This window comes from Pundamilia nyererei, unplaced genomic scaffold, assembly GCF_000239375.1.
Source record: "Pundamilia nyererei isolate P.nyererei 1_Seehausen unplaced genomic scaffold, PunNye1.0 scaffold00166, whole genome shotgun sequence".
NCBI lineage: Eukaryota > Metazoa > Chordata > Actinopteri > Cichliformes > Cichlidae > Pundamilia > Pundamilia nyererei.
In genome coordinates, this window is record NW_005187567.1 from 863,806 (window position 1) to 876,308 (window position 12,503).

General features: G+C 39.2%; 1 protein-coding gene across 1 annotated transcript; it reads left to right on the forward strand.

Annotated features, from left to right (window-relative positions):
• Positions 1-2,778: 2,778 nt before the first annotated feature.
• Positions 2,779-11,749, forward strand: mafa (MAF bZIP transcription factor a). Its single transcript, XM_005745782.1, has 2 exons — positions 2,779-4,304; positions 11,684-11,749. Exons 1-2 carry the CDS (start codon positions 3,337-3,339, stop codon positions 11,709-11,711), a joined length of 996 nt encoding a protein of 331 aa, XP_005745839.1. The 5' UTR covers positions 2,779-3,336; the 3' UTR covers positions 11,712-11,749.
• The last annotated feature ends 754 nt before the right edge of the window (positions 11,750-12,503 follow it).

A 12,503-nucleotide genomic window follows, 5' to 3' on the forward strand; every position in this document is an offset into this window, starting at 1 on the left:
CTAGCTGATCAGATCTAATCTGAGGTCAGAAAATCAAATTAGAACATGATCAACACCCTAGATTGATCATAAACCATTACAGACCGAAACTACAAATCATGTTGTTTTGTTTCTTGTTTGTTTCTTGTTTGGTTTTTAAACAGTACACTGTAAACAACTACAGTGTTTAATGCATTACAATTGACGGTTTACATGATGCATTTTAGATTAGCAAATTTAACATAGTCAAAGCAAATGAATTGATAACATGTAAGTGGATCCATAATTCAGTGTTTAACACATTCACCTAACCTGTGAAAGATCCCCAGCTCAAGAGTGGGAAGGGACGCAAATCCCAGAGAGAGTTATGCCAGGAAGGGCAAAAATCCATGCCAAATCAAATATGTGGATTCATCCCTTGTGGCAACTCATGAAAATGTGTGTTAATTAAATAAAATGAGTGAAATAGGTGACACACAAAGTGAATACACAAATAGCCTTCTTAAGTCGTGTCTCACAATTCTTAAGTTTGGAAAGCCAATGAACACATTGAACATTAATGACTACAGCATTCTAACAAGCTGCACTCTTCAGTTTCATGTGGCTGCTGTGGTTTCAAAAATCCTCCAGGTTTTTTTTTCAAATTGCTGAAAAGCCTGAGCGAAAAAATGAGGTGACCTATTTAATGAGGCTGGATGGTTTCATATCTTTATAAGTCAACCTCGCGTTGCTGTTCCATCTCATCCCATGAACTTCTGTCTTTCCGGTTCGATAAGTTGTCTTCACAGCATATACTGATCTCTCCCCATGTAGATCTCTCACAGCTCTGCATCATCAATAACTTCAAAGGCACAAAAGCAGCTAAATTAGGTTCGCCACTTTCTTCTGTCATGACTAATGAGCTTTCCCTTCGTTTGTATATTAGTCTCAGTCCGCTGTGGCCGCACCCCAGGGAACAGGCCGCTGCTGTGCCTTCCTGTGAACAGGTAAGCCCAAACAGATGACAAGGCAACAGAATGGAAATACAAACAATAGGATTTTGTTTGAATTTTATTTGAGCCATATGTAGCATTCAATTACCATACAAATGGATACATCCACTTACCCTTTAATAAAACATTCAGTAACAGTAATGATGATGTTTTTACACAAAACACAGCCTTATAAAAAAACTTTTATTCTGCATTTATTCTAATTTATTCAACATGTAATAAAATATTTGAAAGTCTGTTGTTTTACCAAATTAATAATATATAACTAGTATTTCTCCCATTTAAAGATTAGAAAATCAGAATCAGAATACTCAAATAACCCCCATAATGTTATGTCAACAAAACATAAAGACATAACCTGAACTATAGTTTTGGGCAGCCATAGCCAAGTGTTGAACTCCCTGTGGTTGTAACATATCTGGTTTATTGTCAAAATCATCTTCCACATGACTGAGTTGAACTATCATTAAATAGGACGCATACAAAAATCTAAAAATATACATCATTGCAAAGATGAGATCATACGCTTGGCGAGAGAGTGGGAAACAGGCTATGATTATAGGCTTTTGTCACAGGAAAGAAATGGTTATTTGTCAGCACCATGTCAAAATAGGCCACAAAAGAAATCAACACTCTTGTGGCCAGTAAGACAGGGCCAGTGTGGCTTACATCACTATTTTCCCTAACAAACTGCTTTATTTTTTTCGAAGTGAGCTGCTATTAGTCATTAGTTAATTGCATTTTGCCTATACATTAATGGGAGACTTCAACAATACACTGTATACAAACTGTATACAAACCTTACTATTTATTCTGATTTTTAAAAGTCATGCTGTGTCCACTGGGGTAAAGAAACTATAACCACCTAACTAGACAGGACTTACAGTGGAAGCTGGATTACCAAGACTGACTCATGTTAGTGTTGTACACAAGTCAATTAAATGCAGGAGACCTCTGAACTGAGATAAAGAGCAATGTACTCAGATAAAGTGAGTTTTATGGCTTTCACAGAATATCAGTTTGCACTGAGCAGCGGGTTCACTCGCATCCACTTCCTCTGATATGACTTCTTCCATAAAACACAAAATTGACTTTGTTATGTAAGATGTTTGAAATTCAGTCGGGGTACCGTGTCTTTTTCCTACTGAAGTGAAGAAAACAACGACACTCGGACCGTGTACATGTGTTTGTGTTTTGCAAACAGTATATGTTTCATTCAACTTTCAACTCTTCGAAAATTGTGTGGACTGGATGGGGAGGGGAATCCCTTTCACTAGCGTGCCCAAAAGGTGGCAGTGTTGAGTTTTACAATGGTGTGCGAAAACATGACAACCTCTTCAATCCGCCTTTCATATTTTTTTCCCCTTTTTTTGTCAAGTTACCGCGCAGCTTCTTACATGCCACTTTTGTTTTATATTTAGTTGATAAAACATAGTTTCTAGGTTTTAATTGTGCTGTACATTCAGACAAATAACAGACATTGCCATTAGGAAGTGGACGGGTTTTGTTCAGGTAATGTTCGCAAGATTAAGACTTATGTCTTAAAATGTATAACCAGTTTATGCTACAGGGTTACGCGAACTATATAAGGTCTGTTTTATGATTGCTTTCTCTCTCTTTTTTCTATATGTCAAGCATTACAACTCCGTTTTGTAATTAATTTAGAGCATGCTCTGTTTCGTTCCACTTACAACTCATACTTCGAAAAAGTAAAGTAATAAATAAATAAATGAATAAATAAAATGAAATCGAAATTACGATAAAAAGAACAAAAGGATCTATGCTCCGACTGACAGTCAGCTGGTGTCCATTGACGGTAGATAAAAGTTTTGTTTCTCTGGGCTACTAATATGTTAATTAGCTGTTAGAGTGTGCGACCCTATTGGCTCGTCGTCCGAGTCAATTTCCCATTTCCAGCCTGACGTCAGAGCGGCTACAATGCTTAAACTCATCTGCTGTGTGATCCCACTAAAAAATCGCCCCACCAGACAGCGGCTTAGAACGTGCAAGTGAGCTTTTACTCCCTGACTTTCGGTGTGTTTCCCTCTCCGCGTGCGCAATGTATTCATGAAGACACCGTAAAGTGTTAAATGTTTGAAATCCAAAACCGCCGAATTTCACATGCTGAAAAAGGACTCCGCTACTCGTACGCGCGGCACTGGTGTGTCAGTGCAATAGACTCTGCAAAGAAACTCTACTCACACACGCCTGCAAGTCCGCGGCTGCAAAAAGGACGCCGAAAACCTAATTTTTTTTTCAGTTTCAAGACAAACGCGTAAAAATCAAACTGGCTCACGTTCTTCCCAACCAACCCAGTTTGACAGCTGCTCTTCACCCCGTTTGGAGGACTGTCAACAGCAAGAGGATGGCATCAGAGCTGGCAATGAGCAACTCCGACCTGCCCACCAGTCCCCTGGCCATGGAATATGTTAATGACTTCGATCTGATGAAGTTTGAAGTGAAAAAGGAGCCGGTGGAGCCCGATCGCAACATCAGCCAGTGCAGTCGCCTTATCGCCGGGGGATCCTTGTCTTCCACCCCGATGAGCACGCCTTGCAGCTCGGTGCCCCCTTCCCCAAGCTTCTCGGCGCCCAGTCCGGGCTCGGGGAGTGAGCAGAAGACACACATTGAGGATTTCTACTGGATGTCCGGTTATCAACAGCAGCTGAATCCAGAGGCGCTGGGCTTCAGCCCCGAAGACGCGGTCGAGGCGCTGATCAACAGCAGTCATCAGCTCCAGTCTTTCGATGGCTATGCCAGGGGCCAGCAGTTTGCTGGTGCAGCCGGAGGAGGAAGCACCATGGCCGGGGAAGAGATGGGGTCCGCCGCGGCGGTGGTGTCGGCAGTAATTGCTGCGGCAGCCGCTCAGAACGGAGCGCAACACCACCACCACCACCATCACCACCACAGCAGCAGCCACCACCAGGCACCGGGCGTCCAGTCCAACGGCACTTCTGGGACAAATCACCCACACATGCGCTTGGAGGAGCGGTTCACAGACGAGCAGCTGGTGACCATGTCAGTGCGGGAGCTCAACCGGCAGCTACGGGGGGTCAGCAAAGAAGAGGTGATCAGATTGAAACAGAAGAGGAGGACCCTAAAGAACAGAGGCTACGCTCAGTCCTGCCGGTTCAAGCGAGTTCAGCAGCGGCACGTCCTGGAGGGAGAGAAGACACAACTCCTGCAGCAGGTCGAGCACCTAAAGCAAGAGATCTCCAGGCTGGTCCGGGAGAGGGACGCGTACAAAGAAAAGTATGAGAAGCTCATCAGCAACGGCTTCAGAGAAAATGGATCCAGCAGTGACAACAACCCTTCATCTCCGGAGTTTTTCATGTGAGTTTCGACATTATCGCGAAATAAAACTATATCAGATGAATAACTCACCCCGCGTAAAAAGTTTTCATTCTGAAACTTTTTTTTTATTATTTACTTGACGCAAATCCCACTATATGCCTAGATCAAGAACTAATTTATCAACTTTTTGATTTTTTTATTACATTTATTTTTTTTGAAAACAAGTTCCCTCCATTCTACCACTGCTGTAGATTTGGAGGGCTTTGTTATCCGCATTTTTTTTAATCTAGAAGAGGCGTATTGAGAAAACTTTCTACTTTTTGCTATCATACTCAGTATATTACACATAGTTTGTCTGTCAAGATTTTTTTTCATCTCTGTTCATTAGATTTGCAGTGTTTGATATTTGAAAGTTGATCCAACTTTATGCCGCAGTATACCAAGTGTGCATGCAAGCACTAAGTATACTCCTTTGAAGTTCATCAACTTGGCCCTTTTTCATCATTTTAGTTTTGATTCAGTGTACAGATTCTTATCAAAAGTGCATCCATCGACAGTATGTTTTTTCCCTTTTTTCCTTCCTTCCCCCTTTTTTTATTTTTAATTTTTTTTGTCTGCCAAACTTGGAGGATTGCAAGCCTGCCGTTTGACGCCACCTCATCTCATGCGTTTGCTTGTTATTGTGTGGAGCAACAAAAGACTGTATCCATTACAAACTCTTCATTGTTTTAAAGAGATGTGTTATTGAACTGCCCTGCATGCTGGACATGTATGGTTTTTCTTTCTATGCTTGAAGATGTCCTTTTTTGTCGGATGACTCCAGCATGGCACTCATACTTCATTTAGGCCTCCTCACTTTTTTGGGACAGAGACAAAAAAGTGACAGGACTTCCCACCCCCTGTAGTGGTGCATTTCAGCTGTGTTGAAGTGCACCACCATCGGCTGTCATAAGACTGCAGTGAATGCGCTGGCATTCCTGGTGGAAGTTTGTCGGCGGGGACCCTGGTGCGAGGGGAAAAAGAAAAGACTTCAGTATGAAGGAAATTACCAGTCAATTTCCTGGAAGTTTAGTCTGTTGCTAAGCCTATGTTGTTATTTAAATATATTCCATTGTGCATTTGTCATCATTTGAATAATTTTTAAAGCGTAATTTAAAGACAAAGTTTTATAATCTATGATGCAAAAGATATCATGTGCTACAGCTTATGTCATATAGATTTCTAGGATAATTAATAATAAGATTGCTGCCCAAAACTATTTTTAACACTGATTAAGAGAAATTGGCTCGGCTCCAATTTATACAGTGAGCAGTATTGTGCAGTGCATAAAACAGCGCTTTTGCAGCATGTGCTATAAACCGAAGTGTGAGAGATCTGGTGTCCGACACACATTTTATTATTATATTTTAAATAACTATATTAAGAAAAAGTATATTTGGAGAAGACAATTCTCACAAGTCTAAGTAAATTACTGTGCTTTTGAAAATGTGTTTCTTGATTGAACTGACTTATTCTGAACAGAAATGCACTAAAAAAATGTCATGTGGAAAATTAGCTTTCCATCTCCCAAGAAGATAGATCTGACATTCGTTTACGACTTAGTCGTACCATTTGGAGATATTAGCATCAGTTCAGGGTATACTGTTGTTTTCTCTTAAATAAACGTAAACATTTGCAAAGCAATAAGTAATTATTCTAATCTATAATGTCCGGACATTATTAGATCGTCAGGGAGTGTCACCCTGCATGTATAAAAGGGGGGAGTACCATTCGCCAATAAATTTTGAAAATATGTTAATTAATCTTTCATCTTACATATAGTATATATATACATATATATATATATATATATTTTGCTGTGCAAAATTATTTCATTCACTAACCATATGTGATGTTCATATGTGCTCGTTTCTCATTTCATACAATTAAATGATATGCAATAAATGTATGTAATTGTCTTCAATAAGTTTCTCACTTTTCTTTTGAGTTGTCTTGAGACTCTTTGTTGTTTGTGAGTGAAACACACAGAAATGAAACTAGAAAACATGTCATCTCCATATTACTGCCCCACATTTTAACACTGCTTATAGGGGTCTTGTTACCCTCTTTTTAAGGCGTTTCTGCCAGAATTAATTTAGTAAGAGCTTCTTACACCATTTTGGAAGAATCCGAAACAGGAATGAATTGAACATTTAAGGAAAGCAATTCAGGCTGGCAGTGTAAAAAAAAAAAGTAAAATGTAGAGATGCAAGTCCATTGTTGCAATAACTGTAATAATAATAACAATAACTCACAGTCTGTTGAATGATAGAGACGCATGTTTCTTCACAATCCATGAATTAACACCAAATAAAAATATATGTATTTATTATTTCCTATGATGATGATCCTAAAAAGGAGAAACAGACCTTACCTGCTGACATTTTTCATTTAAAGTCCAACGTGATTCTATCATTATAATCAAAAAAATAAGTGTTAGAAATATTGTGTTTGCATCTCAGTTCATGAACTTCATCCTCATTTTTATTTGCAGAAGTCCAATTTGATTTTATGTCTGATAAATCATGTTAACATTATTATGAACAGTCTGGTCATGTGTGAGCCTTTCTATTTGTGCATATGTGTGTGCTTGTCTTAAGTGCTGCTTCATGTGGGAGTATGCAAGCGTGTATTTGGACTTAGGTGTAAATCTGAATGTGTGTGTGTGTGTGTCTCCTTGAGTGGCAGTATGTAATAATGACAACACTGTGAGTTTCTTGTGGCTGTGCATGATGCATGCTCCATATTTGTACCCTTCACTTACCCTTTTTACACATTCTTTGCTTACTTATCTGTTGTGCCCGCTTACCGTGTTTCTCGGACACTCTGCACTTACAGTCATTAGCATGTCATCATTTGGCTTTCTCAGTTTCATCCAGCTCTTTCCTTTTTGTCAGTGGGTCTGGACGTTGGCCTGAAGCAAACATGCTGTGGGAGACGGGGCGCACGGAGGGCACAGCCATGTCAGGCATGTGAGGGGGCGCTGGAGAAGGTGCCAATTTATGTCAGCCACTGTGGTTAGCAGAAGAGTCTCTGCTCTGCTGTACCCAATCTTGCATTGCATTTGGTGTTTTTACATCATACGCTGATTTTCTTTTTAACATAACTTTTGGACTGCACTTGGACACGAACTAAACTTGCCACTTTCCAGAAAGACAAGAGGAAAAGTTCTTTGCTGAGTTCACAAGGAATAGGCTTGTGGGCATTCGGAACAATTTGTTTGTTGAAACAGGAAGACCAACGTGCCAAAATACACTTTGAGGAAACGCTACAGTTTCTGAAGACAGATTCAATCTGGATTTGTCTTCTGTTTTGCAGTTTAGCCACAGATTATCAGTGTCCAACGGATACAGACAAAAAACGCCTTTCATAACAATGAACCGCACTGTCAGTGTGTTAAAGCAGTAAGTGCTCAACCGTTCGTAGTCTTTGCCATTATAAATTTCATACTTGTTAAATTTGCAAAAAAGCAAGCTTCTGCGCCATCTGCCAATGATGATGTGCTACACAGCTCATCAAAAAGGAGAGAGAGGGAGAGGGAGAAAGACAGTTTTAACCCAAGATCTGAGGTGTGCACTGCTGCTGTGGTGGCTGATTTGCCCAGAGTGAGGGGAGAAGCTGAGACAATAGTCAGGCTTGGGCTGAATTAAATGATTTTGCTGATGATTAATAGTGGTGTGGGCCAGTGGCTCCTGCGATGTAAAGATGATAAATTGTGAGTGTAGCTCTGTGCAGCTGTGCCAGTGTTGGGTCTTAGCATGTACACACCATGCAATTTACAGCCAAGCCGTTCTCCTTCTTCCTCAATTTATCTAATTACATCTAAAGCAGTAGTACCGTTATAGTCTGATATGTCACATTAACCACAACAATGTATGAAATGACTTTAGAGAGGATAATCATTTGCTTTTCCCCTCATTTAAAAGACATGTTTTTGTATTTGCCATTTCAAAGAGGAAATAATTTCCTCTTTGCTTAAGAGTCTCTTCTTTTCTGCCTCTCTTTAAACCATGCTTTCAGTGCAGTGGGTTTTTTGATGTGTTTTGAGTGGCATGTAAAAAATGAACATTTGTTTTTTGCTAGGGGCTTCTTTATAAGACTCTTAAACTTATTTAGTTTGACTGTTTCCTCATTGGAACAGATCATTTAGACCTCTAATGTCCATCCACTAAAACACAGTCACCGCACGCATACTAAACATGAAAACACACTCACCAACTTACAATACGAAAACAAAAGAATAGATTTGCTCCATTCTTTTGTTTCAGACCATAGTGTTACTTGTGCTTCTCTCTGTGTGTGACTCAAACAGTCGAGTCCCCGAGCTAAATGGCATTTTTTGCGAAGACAGATCTAATTTGTAAAAAGATGTTTCCTCTTATATCTGTGGTGCCCGTACGCAGCGGTTATGTAAGTGATAAAATGATCGATCTTCCAGCGAGACACTCATGTGGAACGCTGGCGCTATGCAGGTTGACAGCATAAGATGCAGCACAATGTTCAGTTAAGTACCAGTACGCCAGTCGACACAACCAAAAATAAGAGCCGGTTGGGGGTTTGAATTCTTACAGGCTGTAGAAAGTGCCAGAGGAACAATTGGAGCAAAGCTTTTTGTCTTGCTGTTTCGCACGGTATGTCATGTATGTGTTTGTAGGTGTAGATGCATGAATCCGTGTGTGTGCATGCATGTGTATTTCTCTTGTTGTGTTTTTCGTCAAAGAGGATGAGCAGAGGTCAAAAGTTACAGCGCACAAGGCTGCTCTCAAAGTCATTAGAGTAATCCCTGCCCTGGGGAACTCATGCTCATTTCCTCTGCCCAGAACCCAATGAATGAGATGTACACACACATCCGACATAGGATAGTATCCAGTAAATTCAGCACAACTCCCTGCTATATATATTTTTTAATTATTAACATCCTATATTTCACTCCTGTCTTTACATTTTTTGAATCGCAAGAAAACAAATAATATATTTTTGACTGTGAAAAGATTATATAATAATACTATACTATAATAGCACACATACAAAAGGAGTTTAAATACAGGGTGCAGGAAAAGTGTCTATTAAATATGCTGTGAAGGGCAGTGGCACTTGGCTTAAGCTGGCCAGGTTTATTTTCACGCTGCCATTCATTCTGATTATTTTCATGTATTCATTTATTTATTTATTTATTTACTCTGAGTCTGGTAGTATTTGTGGCACACATGGTGAACATTTAATCTTGTTCTCACACCCACTTCATTCAACCATTTCATTGTGGGTGTTGCAAAACAAAGCAGCCAGTCGTACATGGGGTAAATTCATTGTTCCTGTCTTAAATATCAACTGACTCAGAGTGGGTGTGTTAAGCTGTGGCTTTCTGTCACATTTTACACAACTGGGGTTAATAAAGACTCACAAAATATCAAAAGTGCCAAGTTTCAACTGTGTTTTTTGAAAACATATTTTTCTAATCTGTCTTAGTGTGATGAGAAATCCTAAATAAATGGAATAAGATCTTTCTTTTTTTTTTCTTTGCATTTTCACATTTGTTTGTCCTACCTTTGCATGGAATTTGCTTCTGTTTTTCATTTTTACTATTTTCATTTTCAACAGTTAGAAAATGTTTTATATGAGTTTGGTTGTGGATAAAAACCACTGTCGACAGAAGATTGGAGAGAGGATGTGCAGCAGCAGTGGCAGTCATGTGTCTCAACACAACCAGGTGGCAGCCACATCTGTGAATGGTCTGTCTAAGTAGAGAAACAAAAAAGGAACATTATTCTCACATTCATAGTTTAGAAGAGAGGAATAGTACAATCGTATAAGAGAGGAATGGTGCAATAGTGCAGTTCACTGGGAATAAATAAATGCCAAGCATCAATACTTACACTTTACACTTTGCTGTCGATGATGTCTGTACATTTCTTTCTTTCTTTTGTGGCAGAAAGCTTGCTTCAAATAGACATTAAGCTGATACATGTGGTGTCATTAGAGAGTCGTCCTTGAAAGACTGGCTGCAGGTTATGTTGGTAATGAGGTGGTAGGGATTTGCTGGAGTAATTTTATATGTCTGTAAATGGACCCAAACCAAGAGCCTGTGACTTAAATAAATGCAGCAGCGCTAAAGCAAGAGGTAACGGAGTAAAAGAAAAAGTGAGACACACAGTCCTTCAAACGGGCATATGTTTGTGAAATTTCTCCCATTAAAAATCTAGCTACATGAGTGAAATCCCTCTGTGCTCCACAAATGTTTTTGTTTTCTACACATTTAAGTCCATTCCTTTGGTTCCTCAGGTGTAACTTTTAAAGCAGATCAGTATGAAATAGGGAGCTGCATGCAGAGCGATACACATGGAGCATAGATGTAAGTGCAATTTTGTTGTTTAGGTAAGTCCAAGTCATATCTCAGCATATGTATTTTTACACTTTCAGTACTTTCACCTTGAATGACAGGTGAAATAAAGTAAACCTAAGACATGAAAAAGATAATATCCTGCTATATCTAACAGGTGATATGATTTGTCAGCTGATTGGCTGCTGATCACAGTTTAGCACCATTAGGAGCCTTTTGGGTTTTTTTGTTTTTTTCTTAACATCTGTCATCACAACAGCTGCCTCACTGCTTTTGTGCCAGTTCTATGTGGCATTTATTTGAAAATCCAGTGATTTAAAATTTCCCTCACAGTAGCGTACAGGCAAATTACTTCCACCGCTGTTATTTTCCAGGAACTTTAAATCAGCCCGGCTTGGAATCTGCAAAGGGAGCTAAGAGCTGAGCTAATGTTTTTACTTGTGCTGCAACATTTATAGGGGATATGAACTGTATTTGGACCCGCCTAAAGAAACATGCCCACTTTTGTATGTTTTGCCAGGGTACTTCTGAAAGTTTCAGTCACAAGGTAGCAAGGAAACAAGACTTTATCCCTCTCTTTTTTATTTGCCACGATTCCTCCCCTGTTAGAACAATTCATTATTCAACTGAATGAGATGAACAGAAATAAATGCCTCTACAAAAAAAAAAAAAAAAAAATCTATTTTGCCTTGTCTGTGTGATGGCACGCCGTACGTACGCTTAGATATTTTAGTTTTGTCTCTTGTGTTTTGATGCATGGGTTCCGCCTGTAGAATCTATTTGCATGTAAATTTTTACAATTCCCCCAGCATCAAACATTTACTATGATACATGTAGTGTATTTCACCAAAGAGACAAGGTGAGAGTGAATCTTGCTCAGAATGAGTCTGCTTGTTTCTTTGTGATTGTTTGTGTGGGCCTTCTTGTGTGTATCCGTGTCTGATGCAGACAGAAGGGAAGAGGGTGAAAAGGTGACACCAAGCATATTTACGCTGATATTAATTTATCTGATCTGTTTGTCCAATCTTTTCTGCTTCTTCAGGTCATCAAGAAAATTTCTCCATCTGTGATTTCAAGCACCATCCCTCCGTGCCCTTGAGGATTCTTGAGGTAAATGTCTGATAACTTTGGCCTTTTTTTTTTTTTACATTTTCTGCTTAATAATAGTGAGCAATATCAGATTTGTTGAGTTTACAAAATATTCCTTCTTTAGAAAAATACCACAGCTTTGCACATGCTACCAAACATAGCTGTGTTATACAAGTATTATTTGTGGTATGCATTTTTCATTTATAGCACTACACAATTAAATCCATATTAACTATTCATTAATATCAGGCAGTCATATTAAACGGAGAAAATAGTCACCACATATGCTACTGAATGTTTTAAAACATAATGCATGTCTGTAAGCTTTTTATAATGGATACATAATGCATTGTATATGCTAAAGAGCACACACCTTCTTAATGTTGGCAATATCTCTCTACATCTATCTCCCTGATGCAATAACGTTCCTTGATATCGTATCCATTATCATACCTTATTTTATCCATGGAGAAGAAAAATCACACGACACATGAAGTTTTGAGTCTAGGGCAACATCCTTCATCCCCGATCAGGACAACCGGCAGATTAGAGCCACTCATTCAAATGCAAATTATATGTTCGTGTTTTGCACCAGTGACAAAGAGTGAAAAATGAGATTTGAATCTTGATATCAATTTGCAGAGACAAAGGGCAACCTGGGAGAATGTATATTGCAAACCCAAATGTTCCTGTAATGGTTTCACTGATTGTTCCAAAGCAAACAGCTGCAATGTGCTTCATCATGACACATAAGAATGAAAGAGCACTTGCAT

Coding starts and splice junctions, on each gene's coding strand:
- mafa (XM_005745782.1), top strand. CDS start 3,337: ATGGCATCAGAGCTGGCAATGAGCAACTCCGACCTGCCCACCAGTCCC. Junction 4,305..11,683: donor TCATCTCCGGAGTTTTTCAT/GTGAGTTTCGAC, acceptor CTGCTTCTTCAG/GTCATCAAGAAAATTTCTCC.